The sequence below is a fragment of the Oryx dammah genome, unplaced genomic scaffold, assembly GCF_014754425.2.
Source record: "Oryx dammah isolate SB20612 unplaced genomic scaffold, SCBI_Odam_1.1 HiC_scaffold_17, whole genome shotgun sequence".
NCBI classification, from domain to species: domain Eukaryota; kingdom Metazoa; phylum Chordata; class Mammalia; order Artiodactyla; family Bovidae; genus Oryx; species Oryx dammah.
In genome coordinates this window covers 42,451,992-42,476,141 of record NW_024070201.1, presented here as the reverse complement: position 1 = coordinate 42,476,141, position 24,150 = coordinate 42,451,992, and the positions used below count along the sequence as shown (strand labels likewise).

General features: G+C 38.3%; 1 protein-coding gene across 1 annotated transcript in view; it reads left to right on the top strand.

The window, feature by feature from the left end:
• The first annotated feature begins 7,801 nt into the window (after positions 1-7,801).
• IPO7 (importin 7) overlaps positions 7,802-24,150 on the top strand; it is a 44,589-nt gene continuing 28,240 nt past the window's right edge. The window contains exons 1-3 of the mRNA XM_040258408.1: positions 7,802-8,041; positions 20,960-21,041; positions 23,034-23,187. Of these exons, the coding sequence (XP_040114342.1) occupies positions 7,958-8,041; positions 20,960-21,041; positions 23,034-23,187 (320 nt within the window). The 5' untranslated portion in view covers positions 7,802-7,957. The remainder of the gene's footprint in view (positions 8,042-20,959; positions 21,042-23,033; positions 23,188-24,150) is intronic.

The following is a 24,150-nucleotide window of genomic DNA, read 5'->3' as shown; positions in this document are numbered from 1 at the left end:
ATTGAGCATGCACACAGTAACCTATGGTATCAAGACACTGTGATATTGGCATTCCCTGGAGGAGGGCATGGCAACCCACTCCAGTATTCTTGCCTGGAGAATCCCATGGACAGAGGAGCCTTGCTGGCTACAGCCCAGGGGGTTGAAGAGTCTGACATGACTGAAACGACTTAGCACACACACATGTGATATTGGCATAGGAACAGATAAACAGATCAGTGGAACAAAATAGACAGTTCAGACATAAAGTGAAAGTGAAAGGTACTCAGTTCAGTTCAGTTGCTCAGTCGTGTCCGACTCTTTGCGACCCCATGAATCGCAGCACGCCAGGCCTCCCGTCCATCACCAACTCCTGGAGTTCACCCAAACCCATGTCCATATCGTTGGTGATGCCATCCAGCCATCTCATTCTCTGTCATCCCCTTCTCCTCCTGCCCCCAATCCCTCCCAGCATCAGAGTCTTTTCCAATGAGTCAACTCTTCTCATGAGGTGGCCAGAGTATTGGAGTTTCAGCTTTAGCATCACTCCTTCCAAAGAACACCCAGGACTGATCTCCTTTAGAATGGACTGGTTGGATCTCCTTGCAGTCCAAGGGACTCTCAAGAATCTTCTCCAACACCACAGTTCAAAAGCATCAATTCTTTGGTGCTCAGCTTTCTTCCCAGTCCAACTCTCACATCCATACATGACCACTGGAAAAACCATAGCCTTGACTAGACGGACCTTTGTTGGCAAAATAATGTCTCTGCTTTTGAATATGCTATCTAGGTTGGTCATAACTTTCCTTCCAAGGAGTAAGTGTCTTTTAATTTCATGGCTGCAATCACTATCTGCAGTAATTTTGGAGCCCCCCCCAAATAAAGTCTGTCACTGTTTCCACTGTTTCCCCATCTATTTCCCATGAAGTGATGGAACCAGATGACATGATCTTTGTTTTCTGAATGTTGAGCTTTAAGCCAACTTTTTCACTCTCCTCTTTCACTTTCATCAAGAGGCTCTTTAGTTATTCACTACTGCCATAAGGTTGGTATCATCTGCATGCTGAGGTTATTGATATTTCACCAGGCAATCTTGATTCCAGCTTGTGCTTCTTCCAGCCCAGCGTTTCTCATGATGTACTCTGCATATAAGTTAAATAAGCAGGGTGACAATATACAGCCTTGATGTACTCTTTTTCCTATTTGGAACCAGTCTGCTGTTCCATGTCCAGTTCTAACTGTTGCTTCCTGACCTGCATACAGGTTTCTCAAGAGGCAGGTTCAGGTGGTCTGGTATTCCCATCTCGTGAAGAATTTTTCACAGTTTGTTGTGATCCACACAGTCAAAGGCTTTTGCATAGTCAGTAAAGCAGAAATAGATGTTTTTCTGGAACTCTCTTGCTTTGTCCATGATCCAGCGGATGTTGGCAATTTGATATCTGGTTCCTCTGCCTTTTCTAAAACCAGCTTGAACAGCTGGAAGTTCACGGTTCACTTATTGCTGAAGTCTGGCTTGGAGAATTTTGAGCATTACTTTACTAGCATGTGAGATGAGTACAATTGTGCGGTAGTTTGAGCATTCTTTTGCATTGCCTTTCTTTGGAATTGGAATGAAAACTGACCTTTTCCAGTCCTGTGGCCACTGCTGAGTTTTCCAAATGTGCTGGCATATTGAATGCAGCACTTTCACAGCATCATCTTTTAGGATTTGAAATAGCTCCACTGGAATTCCATCACCTCCACTAGCTTTGTTTGTAGTGATGCTTTCTAAGGCCCACTTGACTTCACATTCCAGGATGTCTGGCTCTAGATGAGTGATCACACCATTGTGATTATCTGGGTCGTGAAGATCTTTTTCGTACAGTTCTTCTGTGTATTCTTGCCACCTCTTCTTAATATCTTCTGCTTCTGTTAAAGGTGCTCAGTTGTGTCCAATTCTTTGTGACCCCATGGACTGTATAGTCTATGGAATTCTCCAGGTCAGAATACTGGAGTGGGTAGCCTTTCCCTTCTCCAGGGGATCTTCCCAATCCAGGGATGAAATCCAGGTCTCCCGCATTGCAGGAGGATTCTTTATCAGCTGAGCCACAAACGAAGCCCAAGAATACTGGAATGGGTAGCCTATCTCTTCTCCAGTGGATATTCTCGACCCAGGAATCAAACCAGGGTCTCCTTCATTGCAGGCATATTCTTTACCAACTGAGCTATCACAGAAGCCCTCAGGCATAAATATACACACATATATTTGGTGAACTGATTTTCAACAAAGTGGCCAAGTGAGTCAGTGATCAAAGAGTAAGCTTTTTAACAAATTGTGCTATAGCAGGAGGAGAAGGGGACGACCGAGGATGAGATGGCTGGATGGCATCACGGACTCGATGGACGTGAGTCTGAGTGAACTCCGGGAGATGGTGATGAACAGGGAGGCCTGGCGTGCTGCGGTTCATGGGGTCGCAAAGAGTTGGACACGACTGAGCGGCTGAACTGACTGACTGACTGAACTGGCTATCCATATGCCCCCTCACACCATAGACACAAAAATTTATTCAACCTGAATCATAAATGAAAACATGAATGCTAAAACTATAAAAATTCTAGGAGAAAATATAAGAGAAAATCTTTACATTCTTGAAGTAAGAAAGATTTCTTATATAGAACGCAAAAGGCACAATTATAAAAGAAACAGATACATTGGACTCTATCAAAATAAAAAGCTACTTTTTGAAAGACCTATTAAGAAAATGAAAAGATGCAAACTGAAAGAGTCACAAAACAGAAATCTGACAAAAATAATTGTATCCAGAGTATTTTACAACTCAATAGCAGTAAGGCAACAACCCAGTTTTAAAAACAAGCAAAACAGGGTATTCCCTGGCAGCCCAGTGGATAAGACCATGGCCCAGGTTCAATTTCTGGTGGAGGAACTAAGATTCCAAAAGCCACATGGTATGACAAAAAAATAAATAAATAAATAAGACAGGCAAAAAAGATACTTTTATAGATATACAGATACTACAAATAGATATTCTGGCACATGAAAAGATGCTCAACATTAGTAAGCCATCAGAGAAAAGCATCGTGTACATTATTACACATCTACTATAGTAGATACACTTAAAAGACTGAGAATTCAAACTGTTGATGAAGATGTCCATAATTGCTGGTGGGAATGTAAAATTATACAACCAATTTCAGAAATGACTAGGCAGTTTCTTGTAAAGTTACATATACACTTTCCATGCAAACCAGTCTTTCCATTCTTAGCTATTTACAGAGAAATGAAAACATATGTTCACACAAAGATTCATACACAAATGTACATATTATCTTTATTACGATAGTGAAAAACTGGAAATGACCCAAAGAGCCATTAACAGATGAAAGGATGATTGTTGTATATCTAGTCAATGGATAGCCGTTTAGCAACGAGGAAGACCTATATATTCAACATCATAGAAATAATCTCAGAAACACTACAGTGAGTGGGGAAAAAAAGCCAGACATAAAAAGTGCTTACTGAATGCTTCCATTTTTATGAAACTGCTGCTAAGTCGCTTCAGTCATGTCCGACTCTATGCGACCCCATACATGGCAGTCCACCAGGGTCCACCTTCCCTGGGATTCTCCAGGCAAGAACACTGGAGTGGGTTGCCATTTCCTTCTCCATTTTATGAAACTAGGAATGACAAATCTAACTGATAGTAATAGAAAGCACATTAGAGGGTTTATGTGTCGTGGGGCTGAGCATGTCAAGGTTGACTAGGAAGGGCTAATGGACAGAATCTATATGTTGATTATGGTGGTGTGACATGGTGTATGATTTGGTGAAAACTCATTGACTTTTTGTAAATTATACCTTGATGAAGTTGAGCATCAGAAAATTGTTATATGGTTTAGGACTTAAACTTCGATTTTGTGTAGGTTAGTGTGTTTCTAAAAGCTTGGCCTCTCTGTACAAATACCAGGGCTGAATCAAATCTTGGAGACAGGGTTTTGGATGAAATAGAAAAGGATAGCTTTATTCCATTGCCAAGCAAAGGGAGACACATCAGGCTTCTGCCTCAAAAAGCTATGTATCTCAACCCCAAAGAACTCAATGAGGGTTTTTATAACAGAAAATGAAAGATGGGGTCTCTGACAAGATTAGGGTGTGTGCAGGGTCTTCAGGGGTAGGGTCTCGTAATCTTGATGAACTTATCTGGTCCCTTTCATCTTGCCTCAGACAATTTTTGGCTGCTCCTTCCTTGATTAGCGATTGTTCTAATCTGCCCTTTGGAACTCAAGGTCATAATAGCTGAGGTCTTGCCTACAAGAAGTGGAGGGCAGGAAGGTCTGTAAGCCTGGAAGCCTCACAGGGCCCTGCTTGGTTTCAAATGTACTTAAAAGAAATGCAGTAATAAAATTGACAAGGGACCTCCCTAGTGGTCCAGCAGTTTAGAATCTGCCTACCAATGCCAGAGACACGGGTTTTATCCCTGGTAGGGAACTAAGATCCCACATGCTGAAAGGTGACTAAGTCTGAAAGCTGCAACTACTGAGCCTTGTGCATTCCAGAGCCTGCACGCCACAACAAAGACCCAGCACAGCCAAAAAGAAAAATTAAAAATAAAAATAAAATTTACAAGATTGTCTTTTACCTTTCTTTGCATATACTAAGCTTTATAAAGACATATATGTACCAAAAGGCCCTTTCTTCACTTTCCTTCAGTTTCTTTCCTTGCCCTCTCCTCAGTCCTTTCCTTAATACCAATAACAATTTATGTTTGTAATGAGCATTCTAATTACAAAGCACTTTCCAACCTCATTTCATTCTCAGAATAACTTTGAGAGTCTGGGATAGAATTCTTTTCTCCATTTTATAAATGATGAAACCAAAAATTTAGGGCCAATGAGGTAAAAAACATTTTACCAAAGGCAGCACAGTTTGTATGTGCCTCACAACATAATCAATAGCTTTTTTCTTAGCTTCCGTGCCTTTTCTTTTTAACCCCTCTACACTTTAAATTGTTTAGAGTAAAAATCTTCCCAAGGTGTGAAAATAAATCCCACTTAGTGACAAATATATATGATGTCTTTTAAAACAAACACTCATTTATTTGACTGCATCAGTTCTTAGTTGCGGCACATTGGATTTTCGATCTTCTTTGCATAAGTAGTATCTAGTTCTCTGATCTCGAATCAAACCCTGACCAGGGATCAACCCCTCTTAGCCACTGGACCACCAGGGAAGTCCCATAGGATGTCTTGACAAAATCCAGTCACCTCAGACAGATCAGTCTGGGCCTTAAGATGCCCTTAGGTGCTAGGTACTTGTGATCAAGGGACTTGTCATTGGTGTTCACCCACAAGAGACTCTAATGGAGGGCTGAAAAGGGAAGATTAACTCTTTCCATTTCCTTATAGCTATTATGGTCAGCCCCTCAACAGCCCCCCTCCTCCCATTTTTTCCTTTCTCTAAGCTGCAGTCAGACAGGTTTTTTCTGTTTGAGTAACAGGACCCTTGTTTATAAGATCAATTGACCAAATCACCCCTGGATTGTTCCTTTATCTCTTCCTGATTTTTGTTGAATCCCATTCTACTTCAAAACTATTGATAGCTCTGAGCTCTAGAACCCCTGTGCTTTGTACTTCTCTAAATTCCTCAGACTAAACTTCCCTCCTGACGGCAGGAGGAAAAAGGGGGTAACAGAGAATGAGATGGTTTGATGGCATCACCGACTCAATGGACAGGAGTTAGAGCAAACTCCGGGAGATAATGAGGTACACGGAAACCTGGCAGAGGAATTGCAAAGAGTCAGACAGGACTTAGCGACTGAACAACAGCAACAACAGAATGTATAAATCAATGCTGGAATCTAAAATAGCTACGCAGGGACTTCCCTGATGCTCCAGTGGTTAAGAATCTGCCTGCCAATGCAGGGGAACATGGGTTTGATCCCTGGTCTGGGAAGATTCCACATGCCTTGGGGCAACTAAGCTCTGTGCATCACAACTACTGAGCCTGAGCTCTAGAGTCTGCCAACAACTAGAGACAGTCCCCACTTATCCAAATTAGAGAAAACCCTTGCACAGCGATTTAGATCCAGCTCGGGCAAAAATAAATTAATTAATTAAAAATAAAATAGCTATGTAGTAGTGCAAAGATCGGAGAAGGCAATGGCACCCCACTCCAGTACTCTTGCCTGGAAAATCCCAGGGACGGAGGAGCCTGGTAGGCTTCAGTCCATGGGGTCGCTGAGTCGGACACGACTGAGCGGCTTCACTTTCACTTTTCACTTTCATGCATTAGAGAAGGAAATGGCAACCCACTCCAGTGTTCTTGCCTGGAGAATCCCAGGGATGGGGGGCCTGGTGGGCAGCTGTCTATGGGGTCGCACAGAGTCGGACACAACTGATGTAACTTAGCAGCAGTGCAAAGATGATTGGCTTTGAAATCATAAAGATTGAGGTTTCAATTCTGGCTCAGCCCTGACAACTACAAGTATTTGTTGAACTCTTAGTAGACATTCAAGCTCTGTGATAGATGAAGATGCAAAAGTGAATTAAAACATAATCATCTTTTTCAAGGCCCTTACATTTGAAGGATGGAACAGGGAGACGAAAACCCTAAACAGATTGTATCTGTACAATAATAGATCTAACTAAAGGTTATATTATGAAAATCTTATGATCTTTCACAATCTAAGCCTTGGAATCTTCATTTGTAAATCAGGAATAATTATACTTCACTTCCAGGCATAATGGCTGGCACATAAGAGATTAATATTGCAAAACCTGTTATTCCAGGGAAAGCCTTTTGTGTCCTTGATTCTCCTTTCTGTAAAGAAAAAACAAGTAATCTTTTTACAAACTGCATTTGAAGGCTTTAACGTAAGATTCATTTAAAGTAAATACACTTACATAACTTTATTACAACAATAAGAGGTGTGAAAGGGAATTACTCAAAATCTCACCATGCTAGAAAATCACTTACTTTCCCTTGCTAGTCTTATTTCCCAGTTTTTGTCTGTTACAAAGCTGTATCTATTTTTAAATGTTTTAGTGTTGTTACAAGGTATACGATACTTGTAATTTTTGGTGGCTGTTAAAAATTTAATTGACTGGATTCCTGTTATTTGCTTAATCATTCCTCTATGGTTCCACATTTCTGAGAGGCAACGATTCATTGGAGAGAATGAAAACTTTGAAAACAGAAACATCCTAGGTTTGAAGTCCCTAAGCCAACCTCTTGTGAAGTGATCCTGGGTAAGTTATCTAACCTTTCTGAAACTGACTGTTTAAAGAAGATGGATTTTAATAAAAATCACGCTTTTATTCTCTATTTAGAGGTGATCCGTATAGTCTGTGCCAAAATTTGGATACTCGAAATAACTCATAATTTTAATTATCAGTACATAATGTGATAAACACCTTTAACACATAAAGCTCATTTAACCCTTTGTGTTAGTTGCGTCCTTAAGATCAAGTTTCAAATGGGATTACTTGGGTCAAAGATTATAAACATTTTTACGGTATTTAGAAACATCTCAAATTGCTTTTCAAAAGACTTCCTTCAGTTACACAACTACTAGCAACACGCATTGCATCAGGCTTACTTTATGGTTACCAAAGGTATATTATTGTGTGACATCTTTGTAACTGATTGTTTTAATTTTGTTTCTTAGAAGTTGTAACATTTTTTTTCTTTTTCAATAGCAAGTACTGTCTGTAGGAGCGACAGCTCAGGGCCACGTGGGCTGCGGATCGCACAAGTGGACTACATCTCCCAAGGTGCTCCATCGGCGCGCCGACAGGAAGTGGCCGGAGCATCTCCCGCCTCCACGCCGAGGAGAAGAGGTTCTATCCGGGGCCTTGGCGCTTCTCTTTCCTTTCGCGCCGGTTGCCGCTGCGGAGCGCGGCGGGTCCATGTGCGCAGTGAGCGGCGCTATTTCTGGCCCAGTAGCACCCGAGCCCCGGGTTTGACCGCGTCCCCGCTGCGATGGACCCCAACACCATTATCGAGGCCCTGCGGGGCACCATGGACCCAGCCCTGCGTGAGGCCGCGGAGCGTCAGCTCAATGAAGTAAGGACGCCGGGGTGGCGGTGGTGGTGGCGGTGGTGGTGGCGGTGGCGGCGGCGGCGGCGGCAGCGGGCGGGCGGACTGTGGCAGGCCAAGCCCTCCCGGCCTGGCCAGAGGCGCGGACGGCGTGGCTGAGGGCCCCAACTGTAGGGGTGGGGCGGGGACCTGACGATGAGTGCCACGCCGGGGCCCTTTGGCTGCTGCGGTAGTGGTGGCGCCGGCCACGGTTTGCGTCGGATCCTGAGTTGGGCCTCTGGCTGCGGTGGGGGCATGAGGGGCCGGCTGGGGCGAGGCGGGCGTGACGGGCTGGACACATGGCTGGCTCGGGTGGCCGGCCGCCCTCTGGCTCATTCCCAGCTTGTTCTCGCGCCCAGGAGGGGGCGAAAGTCACCGGGAGGTTTTCAGACGTTTCCGGGAGGAGTCTTGCTGGCGCCGGATTTGGAGGGGCTCCTGGGAATGCCGAGCTGGTCCACTGGAGGCTGCGCCTGTCAGCTTGCCCCTTTCCTGGGCTGATGGGTGACCTGCACAACTTTCTCTTCCCCGGCTGAGTTGCTAGGGACAGCTTTCAGAGGCGAGCCCCCACTTCTTAGGCAGGGTGAGGGTAGTGCAGGACACCCACAGGAGTCTGATTCACTGCTCTTCTCCTCTATTATTGCCTCGCAGGGGAAGGCAGGGCTATTTAGTGGAAAGTGTCAGGTGAAGCGCAACATTCTAGGTAGAGCTACACCACTAATTTCTGAACTGACCTTGGGTGAGGCGCTTATTAACCTTTCGATGCTGAGTTTTTCCCATTCATAAAATTAGGCCAGAGGGTTTGCTGAGAGGTCAAGGGAGACGATGTAAAACAGTGCCTTGAAACGTGCCAAGGTCCATATCAACTCTCTGAGGATTGGTTTATTTTTCTCCCCATATTTTTGGATGAGACCACTCTTTGGAAAGCAGCCTTATTATGTGGGCATTTAATTGTACTCTTTTCCGTTTCATTCTTTGTTTCTAAGTTTCTGCAACTTCTCTTGGAGTATTTTAAAGACTTTCAAAAGGATCCCTGTCACTTCCTGTGTCTCCCTATGAATTTGTCCAGTTTTAGTGAGGTTCATGTCTTTTTATTTTTAAGGTAGCGAGAATTCCTCTTTAAAATAGAATTTCAGTTAGTTTATGCTCCTCTTAGCTGGTAGGTAAATACTTCTAAAACTTTATATTGACTAATAACGAATTGAACATCTTCAGTGTACCATGCTGTTTAGAGATCCCTGGCCTCAGTGAACTTAAATTTTAAAAAGCTCATCCACAGAATTTAGACAAGTGTAAAGTTATTTCAAAATAAAAAGTTAAAAATCTATTTTATATGGAAGACCATTAGATCTTGCCTAAAATGATGCTCAAATTCTTAGGCTGAAAGTCACCTTGGGAGGAGGACAGATTCCTTTTGGATATAAAATAGTGAGTTGAAAGAAATTCACTCTTTAAACCATTACTAAACTACAGAGAGAGTTATGAATCACTTTTTGATTTTGTGATAGACACATGTTAAGATGAACATTATTTTGTTTATGATATGCTGGACACACTACAAGTTCAGTCATAGTGATTTCTACCACGACTTTGCCCTAAATCACATTATTTTGAGTAAATATACTTGTGTGTAATTATTAATTTAAGAAGTTATTATTTGAAAGAATTGGTTCCTTTGTAGGAAAATTGAGTAAGTAATACTTCTGCAAATTTGCAATTTATTTATTCCTCAAGCATCTCAGTTCAGGTGTATGTACTAACTAACATCTTGTAATAGAGACTTGGGGTAAGTATTAAACAGGCTAGTTTTTAGAAGATAAACAAAGTAATATTCAAAACATTTATTATTCAACAGTTAAGCTGCTATTAGGGTTTTGAAATTTTCTGAAGTATGAACACTACTTATCTTTTCTTTAAAAAAACATTGATATCTGGGCTGTATTTTTGTAATTGTTAGCTACTTAAATTTTGCACTTTTCTTTCAGTTATTACACCTAGATTTTTAAATAATTTTCCTAAGGTAACTTTTCTGTTAATTAGCATATTCTAATTTCCAGTCTTGCTTGTATTTGAATTCTTTTTGCTTTGACTTTCTTGTGGCAGAACCTAGGTTTAGGAAGAAATAAATCCAAGATAAGTCCTGGAGAAGCTTGACTGTAGTAAGAACGAGGAAGTAGCATCTTATTTCTGGCAAGCTTTTCTTGCTTTGGATAAAATAGGGTAAACCAATTATTCCATCATGATGATGGCTTTTTCAACTGAAGCTACATATTGGTTCATTTAGTTAGAAGAAAAAGATCCTTGCCATTGAATGACTCTCTTAAGCTAAGTGAAGTAATCACTAACCTAAAAAATTTTTAATATTATCAAAGTAGATAGTTTAAAAACCAAACAAAAGTGTCCCTGTCTCAGATTGCACTTGACTGTTCCCTTTGCTTGGAACCCCTTTTATTCATTTGCCTCCCAAACTTGTTCTTTCACTTCCCTCTATCACTGTTCCGCTGTGTCTGTATCCCTAATGAGTGACTTGACTGCCATGCTCCCTGTCTCCCTTCACTTGTTTATTTTTCTGTGTGTCACTGATTTATCATATGTGTTGTATTTACTGTTTCCCCAGTATAATTTTTGAGTTTCATGAGGTCAGGAATTCTTATGTCTTGTTACTGTTATTCTTTGGTTGTTAATGGTAGGCTTTACTGACTTCCTGTTATAGTAGATAACAGTATAGGCTTTAGGTTTCTTGTATGACCTCCGCTTCAGGAATTTTAAGGGTATTTATATGTTTTTTATATTACGTATAAAGTTCCAGTAGATTGTTAAAGACCACTGTACAGACACTGTTTTTGACAGATATTTTCAAGATAAATCTGATTTAGTATTCCTCACTTAACTCTGTAGTATGTTATGCATGTTGATCTTTTTTTTGAACTGACGTTATAATTTGGAATCCACTGCCATGTCTCAGTTTGAAATATGTTCATGTAACCAGCTTTGCCTCAAAGACTGGAGAGAACCATTTTTATTTTTATTTTTTTTAACTACTGAAGATTTCTCCACTAGCTGGAGGGTATTAATTTAACCTCTTTTTAAGCCTCATTTTCCTTATGTTATCATGGTATGTCATTGTGTGGGTTGAGCAAAATGATGAATGTAAAAATTTTAGAACTACTAAGTTCTCTCGAGAGTGTTTGAATTCCTGTTTAAGTGCCAATTGATTAACCAATCCAACATGCAATACATTTCATTTCCTACCTAAGTTAGTAGTTGTTCATCTCAGTGGCAGATGATCAAAACTGATGGAGAGAGAACACATAACCTGTTATTTGGGCACTTAGCTCACTAGTACATAGCATTATTATATTGCAGCATGAAAACTGATACTCTTATAATCAGACTGCGTGGCACATTGTAGACTCTCAGTAAATATTTGTTGAATGCAAAGAGAAATAAAAACTTGAATAATGGAAATGTTAAGAATACTCATCCTTGAATTGTTAAAGTAGATTTGTGTTACAGGGATCTTTCAGTTCTCATTGAAATTCTATACTATATAGTCTAATATATCTAGAAGTGCAATTAAAAAAATTTGTTTAGGTTATCTAAAATGTGTGCATTTGGTATTCATTCAACATTGTTACTAATATTCTAGAGACTATTTGTTTTTGAATGCAAAGACTGTTCTTTTCCATTTGTACACACACAGACTTAGAAATACTTGTTTTTTCATTTTCATTTGCAAGATAAAATATGTCTGAAGGTTTCTGGCAGATTATTATAACAGAGGACAACATCTCTGCTCTCTTGCTTTAGCTGCCAGTGTTCCTCAGTGGAAACCTTTCTGTATGCAAATTTTTACTCATGCTGCTCACCCCTCTTGTTAAGCTCTATCACTTACAACTAAAAATTTTCCTAACCATGGTTTAGTCCCTAAGTTGTGTCAGACTCTTTTGACCCCATGGACTATATGTAGCCTGTTAGGTTTCTCTGTCTATGGGATTCTCCAGGCAAGAATACTGGAGTGGGTTGCCATTTCCTAACCATAAATCTCTTTTAAATCTCTTAAACCCACAGTTCCTAAGCTTAATGTGCTATAAAATAGTTATGTAGGCAGAAATGTTGCTTTTCACATGCTTTCTGTGAATAAAAAGTAAGAGGACATAGCTTTGGTAAGTTTCTTGATGTTTTGTGTTTATCTTTAAAATTCATGAACACATAAGTCACATCTGGTATCTTCACAGATGGTTACTATTACAACTCTAAGTGATATATTTATTTATAATTGGTTAATTTAATTTAATTTTATTAAAAGCTTATGAAATGTTTAAGGAAAATCTTAGGTCTGGAAAAGTGCAGAATGACAACATTTTGGCATGTCTAAAAATTCAACAAATATTTTTGAGACTATTGTGTATACTTTTGGAAGATGGAATAGTTTGTAGTCTGAGCAGGTAACATTCCTTAATTAGGAATGTCACGAAGTAGGTACTGTTGTGAATTTTGTAGAGGGAAAGTCCCTGGATTCTTGGACAGTTAGACAGGAAGTTATTCAGTGACATAGCATGTTAAAGATCTGAAAGAAAAATAACAGTATATTAGTAATACTTGTAAGAAAACAACTTTCTTTTTCAGAATTAGCAATGCATGCATATCTGTCAGTGGCACAGTAATGATGAGTTTGATTTAAAGTTTGGCTTTTCTTTTGTAAATTTTTTTTGTCACTGATAATTTGTAATTAAGTTTTTAGAAACTCCTTAATTGGAAAGCATTGCCACTATTTAATGAAAGGCAGGAAGACACAGTGAAGACCCACAACCTGGTCCTGATTTTACCACTACACTGACTTACCCTCACTATGCCTCATATTTCATATAGGTAATATAGATACAGTATTTGCCTTTGTCAACTTCTTTAGTAAAGCAGAGAGGGAAGAAATTCCTTGGCTCTTGAAATTATCTGGCTGTATTCATTTTATGTAGACTCTGATATCAGAGTGCCCTTAAGCCCCTCTCTTCCTTGTAAATGATGTAAAGTACAGTAACTGAAGGTTTGTTTGGTTACATTCCAAAATGGCAAGAAATAATAAAAAATTACCTATTAAAGAGTAAGCTTTAAAAGAGATTGGCATTGGGTGATTACATTGGAAAATGTGGATCTAGAAGGGAAATTGATATTGAAGAAAGCATGACTAAAAAGTTTTGTCTGATTTGAGGAGCTGTAAACCCCAAGGAGAAAATGTCTAGGAGGCAGTTGGGAATGTAGAACTGAAGTTTAGGATAGAAGGCAGTAATAGAAAAGTGATTTTTCTTCTCCAAGTGAATTGAGAGGAAGGGAGTGTGATCCGGAGGTGTGGGGTGGACTGGAGCGCAGCACACACCTGGGCCATGCTCATTTTTGGGGGACTCTGAGAAACATGGAAAAGGAGATGGGAGAATTGTGCAAAAAAGTAGGAGCAAGGCAAGAAAAGGAATTTCAAGTAAGAAGATTGGTTTCCTTTTTCCTTAAATTTCAAAAATTTTCTGCCAGTGAGCATGAATTCCTTTTGCTTAAAAAGCTATTAGAAAAAAGGGTTGTTGACATTTCTAAATGAGAGAAATTAAAGGAAAATGAAGACTTTGCTGGGAGAGTCTTTTATTTTAAAGTATTGATAACCTTGGAGAAAACAATATCTGATTACAGGATTAGTGAGTGAAATGCTTGTTCAGTTCAGTTGCTCAGTTGTGTCTCTTTGCAACTCCATGGACTGCAGCATTTCAGGCTTCCCTGTCTATCACCAACTCCTGGAGCTTGCTCAAACTCATGTCCGTTGAGTCGGTGAAGCCATCCAACCATCTTATCCTCTGTCGTCCCCTTCTCCTGCCCTCAAATCTTTCCCAGCATCAGAATCTTTTCCAGTGAGTCAGTTTTTCACATCAGGTGACCAAAGCATTGGAGCTTCAGCTTCACTAGGAATAAGTTTGTAGGTTAGAAGGGTAGTAGGGTCAGGGGAAATGTGTTTATGTGATATATATGTCTTTTTTTTCCTTTTGTAGGCAGACATATTTGGGGGAGTAAGGGAGCTGCCTGTGGAGTAGAAGATTTCAGGCTTTTATAATGATAGTTTTCTATCTGTAATGTTTTATAGTCCTCTATCCTAGAATTACATCCATATACTGCTTCGTAATCTTATCTTCCTACAGGATAGATCTGATCATGTAAAAACTTTCAAAAATAAGTTCACACTTAATAGATCTTGATGTGATCACAATTTACCTATTCATTTTTGTCTTTCACTGTTCTCTTTCATTCTCCTAGTAATCTCTTTAACATAACCTGTACTTTTCCTTTTAAAAATCTTGTCTTCTCATTTCTGTGGGTTTAACTGCTTTAGGGTCTAAGTAAAAAACTTACCTGTCAGTCTAATAAGAATTAATCTCCCACCCTACCTTGAAGTGGTTATCTTTTATCTCTATAGTATATGGCATGTTGTAAAGTACTGGTAAGTGGAGTGGAGTTAAAGGAGATGGAGTTGAAGAATTTTGTTGAGGTGAGTTAAGGGTGAATGTTGGTTATCTGTATTGATGACAGATAATGAGAACGTAAGAAGTTGTCTAGAAAGATAGTTCTGTATTATGGTGAGCAACTTTTAAACCTGAGTGTTAGCAGTTTTAGCTGTATGATATATAATGACGCATTTGTTGCTTCACTTCTGGTTCTCTGACTGCTAGATGCCAGGAGCTTGAGGCGGGCTCCTAATTAGTGTCAGCATCCAGAAGTTACATTTATACTTAGACTCACATAAAAGATTTACTGTAGCATCTTCTGAAGCCTAATCAGTGTTTGCCAGACTGTGTGATTAAAGTTGATGCTAGTGATATTTTTACTTTATTTTTTATACTATAGAATATAAAGATGTTTAAATTTTATATGATAATTAATATACTGATAGTTAACATGTGATAGAAATTCTTCTAAATATGTGATAGTTTGCTATCTTCAAGAATCCAGAAAGTTGTTAGAAATTACCCAACGCTTGAGTTTTTTCCTAACTTGTACAGTTAGTGTATACCTTTACTTGTTTGTTTTATAACTAACTGTACAGATCTGTGCATTTTCCCCCATTTTTAAACTTAATTGAGGTCTAATTTATATACTGTAAAATTTACCTGTTTTAAGTGAAAATCAGTGATTTTTAGTAGATTTGAGTTGTATGGCTATTAGAACAGTCTAGTTTTGGAACCTTGTGGACACGACTGAAGCGACTTAGCAGCAGCAGCAGTAGCATTATCCCAGTAAGATGCCTCGACTCCAGCTTATAGTTAATCCCCATTCCACCCTCCAGTGATGATGAATCTACTTTTTGTCTCAGTTTTTTTTCTTGAGAACCTGATGTTTGATATTTGGTACTAATTTAATTGAGTCCATTTGTTACCTGCTTTGGGAGAAGATGACAAGGCTTCCTGCACTAGGGATTTCAGATGGATGGGACCAGCAGATGGATGTCCAAGGTTGAGATTGCTTGTGCTATTCCTGCTGATAGAAATACCCCTTCTTCCTTAACCTTAGTCTAGCTCAGTTGTCAGTTGCACTTTTTGGATTTATGCTGTTGTGTTTCTGAAAGCATTCAAAGTGACAAAATAATAGAGTAATAAATTAGTAAGTACTTATTTTCAATGTTTAGTTTCGCTGTTTTTTTAAAATAATAAATTTATTGAATTCAGTCACTGTAGTATCCAGTTCAGGGTTTTTTTAGTATATGCACAGTTATGGATCTGTTACCACAAACTTTAGAGCATTTTTATCACCCCAGTAAGAAACCCATACTATTAGCAGTCACTCCCTACTTCTTCCTACATACCGCCAGTCCTCAGCTACTTTCTGCTCGTAGATTTACCTATTCTGGACATTTGATACAAATGAAATCATACACTCTGTAGTCTTTGGTGACTGGCTTCTTTCACATAGTGTAATGTTTGTAAGCTTCGTAGGTATTGTACTATGTGTCAGTACTTCATTCTTTGTTGTTACTGAATAATGTTACATGAATGAATGGATACGCTTACATTTTGCTTACCCTTTGAAGGACATCTGAGTTGTTTCCACTTGGTTATGAATAATGCTGTGAATGTTCAAGTATAAGTAATCTTGTTGATTTTTTTTCTTTTGAGGGATAATTTATATATAATACAAAGCTCAAAAATATGTATAGCTCAATCAGCTTTTACCTAAGTACCATCCTCCAGATTAAGATAGATAGACAGATAGAGAAAACATTTTTGTTGGCCTCGAACTTTCCCTTGCGACTCTTCCTAATCAGTACCTTTCTTTAGGTTACTGTTACTCTGATTTCTGTTAATTGTAGTTTGGATTCACCTGTCCTTAAACTTCATGTTAATAGGATTACATAGTATGATATAGTCTGGCTTCTTTCTCAACATGTTTTTGAAATCAGTATTATTGATTTCATAGGTTGGTTGTTTTTTTTTTTAAGTTACTGTATTTCATGTATGAATTATATCACAGTTTGTTTATATAGTCAAATGTTAATAGACAGGTATTATTGTGAACATAAGCCCTTATTTCTCTTGAATATATATGGGGGAAATTGCTATGTTATAAGATAAGATAATGTCAGTTTTCCAATATGGTTGTACTATTTTATATATCTACCAGCACTGAATTCCATTTTTTTTTCTTATCTTGATCAGTGCTTTGGTATTGCATATATTGTTTTAGGGTAGCTTTGTCTTGTCCACTTCATGTGTGTGTGTGGCCATGCCATGTAGCTTGTGGGATCTCAGTTCCTCAACCAAGGATTGAACCTGGGCCACGGCAGTGAAAGCCTGGAATCCTAACCACTAAGCCACTAGGCCTCTCCTTGGGCTAATTATTTTGTAATTTGCTTGCACATTTTTGTTGATTTTTGTTTTGGAGTGGTTAACACTTCCTCAGATGTTGAGATATTTTCCTTTTGTTCCCCTCAACATTATTTATACCAAGGCAGGGCTGAAGACTATGAAGCTTTACTTTTGTCTACCGGATACCAAAACTATTTTGTGTCTTTCACCCTTTAAAGTGTTAGGCTTAGGTTTTCTCCACCAAGATGATAAAAATATTCACCTTGGTTTTCTTCAAGTACTCTTAAGGTGTTTTTTTTTTTTGTATTGTTTAAACCTTAAGAAATTAGAAATTGATAAACGTCCTTGGTTGTTATAACATGTAGTGCCTGTTGTGTTATAGGAAGATGCACTGAGTAGCTCATGCTCACTCCTAACTCGCATGTAGCTGTCTCTGTCCAACCAACAAAAACAGTGGCCGTTGTGTGGTGGTTTTTGTTGTTATAAAGTGACTCCTAAATGTAAACCAACAACCTCATTTGGAGTTCCAGTCATAGAAAGCAGTCTTTTTCTACTCAGAAAGATAAACTGCAGAATTGGGACCTCAGGAGAGCGTTATATATAAATGAAACTACGTGCTGTACTTTATGAATGATTTAACGTACTGAAAAGTAATTTGGCAAAGTCAATTTATGTCCTACTGACTTTAGAACATACTTTCTGAGAAAGATGAGGTGTGGTTTTTGTGTGTTTTGTTGTTGTTGTTGTCGTTTTTTGGCCACACTGCATAATTTGCAGGATTCTTAGTTCCCTGATCAGGGATTAATCTCTGGCCATGGCAGTGAAGGCCTGGAATCCTAACCATTAGACCACCAGGGAATTCCCTGTCATGTTTTGATGTTTGCTAAAATACTTTTTGTGTTATTTCCTTAAAGCTAACCTGTGAAGTAGATTCTGTTATACTGACTTTGTAATTAAGAGTTAGATTTGCTGCAGACTTGTATATACTACTATATATAAAAGAGATAATAAGAACCTGCTGGTATAGCACAGGGAACTCCATTCAGTACTCTGTAATGGCCTATATGGGAAAAGAATCTTTTAAAAAATGCCATAAATATTTGTTAAATAAAATTAATCTTCACAATAAAAAATTAATTTGCTGAATTAAACTTGTTCAGGAGTTAAAAACGTAGGACATGACATCACTTAGGTTTATAACCAGTACTGTCTTGAATTTTAGCAGTTCATTCATAGAGTTCACAATTTTATGCAGGAGATAAGATATATTGCTGTAATATTAATGACTTACGAAGTATCATAGTAGTGGTCTTTGTATGCTTACCAGTCTAAAAATACAAATTTGCTTTTTTGCTCCATACAACCTCTATGTGATCACAGCTGCCTCTAAGGCACCTTTTGTTAATTCATTCAGTTATTCTTTTAATAAATTTGTTGATTATCTTGAATGCCAAATATGAGGAATTGGATATAAAGATAGTAAAATCTTTACTCCTAATGTATCTTGAGTCTAATAGGAGAGGCAGACATAAAGCCAGTCTACAAATACGTAATAATTATTATGAAGTGGAAAAAAAAAACCTTAGAGCTTATGAGAGTAATTGGGAGCCCTGCTTAGCCCTAGTGTGATCAGTGAGGAAATGCTTCTCTAAGGAAATGTTTAAACTTGAGACCTAAAGAATAAAGGTGTGGACCAGTTAACTCTGGTGGAGCACTGGAGAGAAGAGTGATGTAGGCAGAAAGTCACAGCATGTACGAAGACTCTGAAGTGGGGTAATGTTTATTGTTGGAAAAACCTAAGGTGGGCCAATCAAGGGGATGAGGAAGTTTCTTTAAGTGAGGCTGAAGAAATAAGCAGAACAAGATAAGACAGGGCCTTTTAGGCCTTAGGAAATACAGTAGAAAATTGTTACAAGGTGTGTTTTAAGGGGGTTACTTTACAATTTCAAAGATTATTGAGTACTAAATAGAGAATGGTTGGGGAGGCAAATGGTTACATTAAGAGACATGATAGTCACTTGGACTAGGTTGGTGTTAGTGGATACAACCATTTTGGCTATGCAGTTGATAGAGTCTGATGTATTGAATTGGGATAAGAAGAGGAAAGTGGACTTCCCTGGTGGTCCAGTGGTTAAGAATCTGCCTGCCAATGCAAGAGACATGGGTTCAATCTCTGCTCTGAGAAGATTCCACATGCTGAGGGGTGAAAAAGCCTGTGGGCAGCAACTACTGTGCCAGAGCGCCCTAAAGTTTGTGCTCTGCAATGAGAGGAGCCACTGCAGTGAGAAGCCTGCATCACAAGCAAAAGCAGTCTCCGCTCTAGAGAAAGCGTGCGCAGCGACGGACTCAGCACAGTGAAAGATAAATAAACTAAAAAATTTTAATTTTAAAAGAAGAGGAACATATTAAAGATGACATTCAAATTTCAGATATGAATAACGGAGGATAGTGATGACAGGTTGGGAGGGGTGGTACAAGAAAGGAAGAGTCACAGCTTTTAGGGAAAAAAATGATTTCATCATAGTAAGTCTGAAAATCCTGTGTCATAATGGAGGTAGGGATGTTAAATAGGTCTGTTAGTGTGTCCTGGACTGGAAACTACATTTGATTTATAGATGGTAGTTAAAGATAGTTGCATGAAATCAGCTGGGAAGCAGAAAAGATGGCCTATGACCGAGTTCTTGAACCATGTAGACAGAATGAGAAACAACCAAAGGAGCCTGAAAAGGTACCAGGAAAAGTGATGTATGAACGATTTAGATGGAAGGGTGTTTCATGAAAGTGATAACGGTTAACTGTTCAGATCTATTTAGAGTACTGAAAAGGGTAAATTCCTCCCCTTTATCTATTTAACTGCTCCTGTCCAGGTCTTAAATTTAACTACTACTTCTGGGTTAGGAGATTCTACTTTTGATTCTTCCATAGTGTTTTCTATTTCTTCCATTATATTGACACTTTATTACAGTTACCTGTTTGGCTCTCTTGTTTTCCTTCATTGTTCATTTCCCATGAGGTCATGGAGACTTACTGTCTTGTTCAACCTTGTGTTTTCAGGTCCTAGCATAGTGTTTTGCACCAAGAACAACTAAGTAAATAATTTTTGGAGTGACTGAATGAGCAGAGTATCCCTTTGGGTCTTATGTGGAAGACATTTTTTTATACCTGAAGGGAAATTCTTCTGTTTCTAAGAATGTATTTCTGGAATTATAAGGAGGAAACGAAAAATCACGAGTGTCCATGTGAACATGTGCAGAAAAATACTAAAACTTGGGCTGGAAGGACATAGGAGGTGTTTATATTGTGGAAGAGGGAATGAGAATACATATAAGAAGAGATTTCAGTTCTTTTTTATTAAATCAAAAGCAAATATGACAGATTTAGGAATTAACTATTTTTTTTGTGTTGTTAATGAAAGTAATCCAGGATCATGGCATAAAATTTGGCTAATAGAAAACTTCTATAATCCTACCATCCCAGATATAACTCATTAGCATTTTTGCTGCATTTCATTATTTTCTGTATGTGTTGCATTGTATATTCATGTAAATACATTTACTAAGTCATGCAGTTTATATCTTACTTTTATTGTATATTCAAAGCTATTTTAAATATAGCATGCATACAGAAAAATGATCATGAGAATACAGTTGATTAATTTTCACAAATTGGATACACTTATAAAACAGCTGTATTACGATACAAAATGTTATTAGCACCTTGGAAACGACCCCCTCAGGTTATTAATTTTTGCTGATTTCGTTTTTGTCTAGCCACTTAATAGAATATCCCTGGAGAAATTATTACTGAATTGGGGAAATAGGTATCACAGAGGAGACCGTTTGTGAGCTGCTGCCTCCAATGTGGTTAGAAGTTTAACAGTATGTAGGCAAATGCAAACATGCAGGTTTTAGGTTACTGCATTTTGTGTGTGTGTGTGTGTGTTCCTTATATGTGCGTGGTAGGAAATACTGGAACCAGCTAGTGGAGGAGAGCCTTTTGTGCCAGCCAAGTAGTGAAATAAGAGTACTAAGAATATTTATTTGCAGAAATTTAAAATATATTTTTTTATTTGTAGGCACACAAGTCTCTGAATTTTGTTTCAACGCTGCTTCAGATTACTATGTCGGAGCAACTGGATTTACCTGTGAGACAGGCAGGCAAGTTTCCTGAATTATTTTCTTGGATATATGTAAATAATGTTTGAAAGGTTCATAGTTGAATAGCAGAAGTGTCTTGGGAAGATCCTTCGGTGATTTTCTTCCCGGAAAATTGATTTGGCCCCCTTGTGTTTACTACAAACTGTCACAAGTTCGTTGATATCTGGTGGCAGAGTTTAAAGGAATGTGATATTTCACCGAATTAAGAAAAAAGCTGGAAAATTGATGAGGTTTATTGCAAGATTCTCCAAATTCTGTTTCTTTCCTTGATGGATGATTCTAAGATACAAACCTCCAGGTATTTGCTTTTACTGTTTTATTTTAACCATTTAAAAGATACTATTTCTTAGTCCCAGTGTCAACAAAATATTAATTCCTTCAGTATCAGAGTCTATGAAAATGTGGCATGCTACTTCTGATATTATCTGTTAGTCAGCAAAGTAATGGAATTCACATCTTTAATGCTTGTTATTTATTTGCAGATACATTTCTTATAGGACATATAAACTGCAAATAACTTTACTGTTCTGGAAAAACCACTTATATTCTGGAGTTATTTTTTGCTGTTCTTTTTCCTTACACCGATTTTATTAAAAAAATTTTTTTTTCTGCTTACTTTATTTAATGCAAACACATCCCTTTTCTCTACATAGTGTTAATCCTAAAATTTATATTTTAACGACTAAATGATTTACCTTAATGTCCCATATGCTCCTTTCTCAGTTGTTGGAATTTAATATCAGGTCTGTATGGTATTCCGAGTACCTAAAGAATTGCCTGACTCGGTGAATGAATGAATGAATGGAAGTTATAACCTTTTAAAAATTGACATATAAATAGCACAAATTAAATGAGACTTTTGTGTCTATAAAATACAATAATTTCACTGAACCATGGTCAACAGTAAATCTTTAAAATTTTTCTAGTTAAATAGGAAAAGGTTGGTTTGACTATTTTAACTGTCATTTCTCTTTTACTTATGAAGTTGACATTTTCCCCTTCGGCTATTTTTTTAGATAAGAATCTTTGCCTTTAAATCTCAAATTTTTACTAAGATATTGAAAGCCTTTGGATTTAGGAAGGACCTTAAGCACATTAGAAACTTGATTATGTGTTTTAGCAAAATTAAATTCTACTAGAATTTAATTGTTTTTTTAGTATGTACAAAGCCAGAAGCAACTGAACCGTGGAATTGGTCCTAATTTTTAAAGTATCATCATTGCTTTAAAATTTACATCCTTGTAATGACTGAATTATATTGTATACAATTATATTGTATATGGTATATGGTGTTAGACTTCAAAAGATACATTTACTGTCTTTTTAGTAGAGCTCAAGCATTTTGGACGGAATAGGGTGAATCATGAGGTCTTGCAGTGCAGTTCCCACTTGTTTATGTGTTTTGTTTGACCAAACACCTTTTAAAATACTGAATCAAAATTGTATTTACATCCACTTCTATGGTGCATTATGATAGAAAGAAATACTCAGGCTGTTTCTCACAGTTCTAGAGTCCAAGATTAAATAGAAACTTTATTTGTATTTATGTGTATGCAGTTTTGTTTTTTTAGAAGTTTCATTTAAAAAACAGACTTGGTAAAACAGCTTTCCTACAGAAAACAGGGTGAAAAGTATTGTGTGTAAATGCATTGTAAACATGGTTTTGTTTTAGTTTGCAGAGTTACTGCAGTTCAGTTCAGTTCAGTTGCTCAGGCGTGTCCGACTCTTTGTGACCCCACGAACTGCAGCACGCCAGGCCTCCCTGTCAGTCACCAACTCCTGCAGACTGTATATTTAATAATGACTTCGTGGGTGGTTACTGTAGCCAGCCTTAAATTTGTGTGTTGCCAACTTTTTAAACAATAGAATACAGTGTTTTAGTTTTAAAAGGATAGCTCTACTAGCAGTGGTTGGTCTGAAAGAAGCTGAGGTGTAGACACAGGGGTGGTTACAGTGCTTTCACATCTTCTGTGAAATTGATCTATATTTTAGGTGTCATCTATTTGAAAAATATGATAACGCAGTATTGGCCTGATCGGGAAACAGCACCAGGGGATATATCCCCTTATACTATTCCTGAAGAAGATCGACATTGTATTCGAGAAAATATTGTAGAAGCCATTATCCATTCTCCTGAGCTCATCAGGTATGTATGTATTTTAAACTTAACCATTATTGAAGGTAATAATTTTCAGGGTTTGCAGGAAAGGGAATCGTTCAGAACATAAAAATTGGTTGTTTTGGAGACTTCCCTGGTGATCCAGGGGTTAAGAATCCACTTTACAGTGCAGGGGGTGCAGGTTCAGCCCCTGGTTGGGGAACTTTGATCCTACATGTTGTGGAACAGCTAAAGCCTATGCGCCACAACTCTGGAGTCAGTGTGCTGCGCCTGAAGGGTTCAGCAAGATGCAGCAGAGATCCCTAATGCTGTGACCAAGACCCAGTGCAGCTCTCCTCAAAAATCTGTCCTTTCTGAAGCACAAAATGTAAATGATGGTAAGGGAAAATTACTTTTTTGTTTTATTTTCTCACTGCTGTTTAATTTTACATTTATTAAAACCCCAAACTTTAAACTTCATGTCAAACTTGTGAAACATACTATGTTTAGATGAAAGGCATCACAGAAAATGATAGAATTCTGTCATATACTTTATATTGTATTGATGTTCTGAATGAAATCTGTCAGTTGATGGGGATGAAAAAAAATACGATTACCTGCATTTGTAACATTTGTTGGGTTTCTTTTAGATCAGTAGTAATAGTTTCTGATAGTGACTTGTTTTTTAAAATTTACTGTTGGCTGCACTGAGTCTTTGTAGCTTTGCTCAGGCTTTCTCTAGCAGCAGTCAGGGGCTACTCTTTGTTGCTGTGTGCTGGCTTCTTGTTGTGTACCACAGGCTCTGGGTGCTCAGGCTTCAGTCGTTGCAGCATGTGGGCTCAGTTGTCGGCATTTTGCATGCTCTAGGGCGCATGAGCTTCAGTAGTTGGGATGCACGGGCTTAGTTGCTCTGCGGCTTGTGGAATCTTCCTGAAGCAAGGATCAAGCCTGTGTCCTCCACATTGGCAGGGGAATTCTTATCCACTGCACCACCTGGAAAGTGCAGTTCAG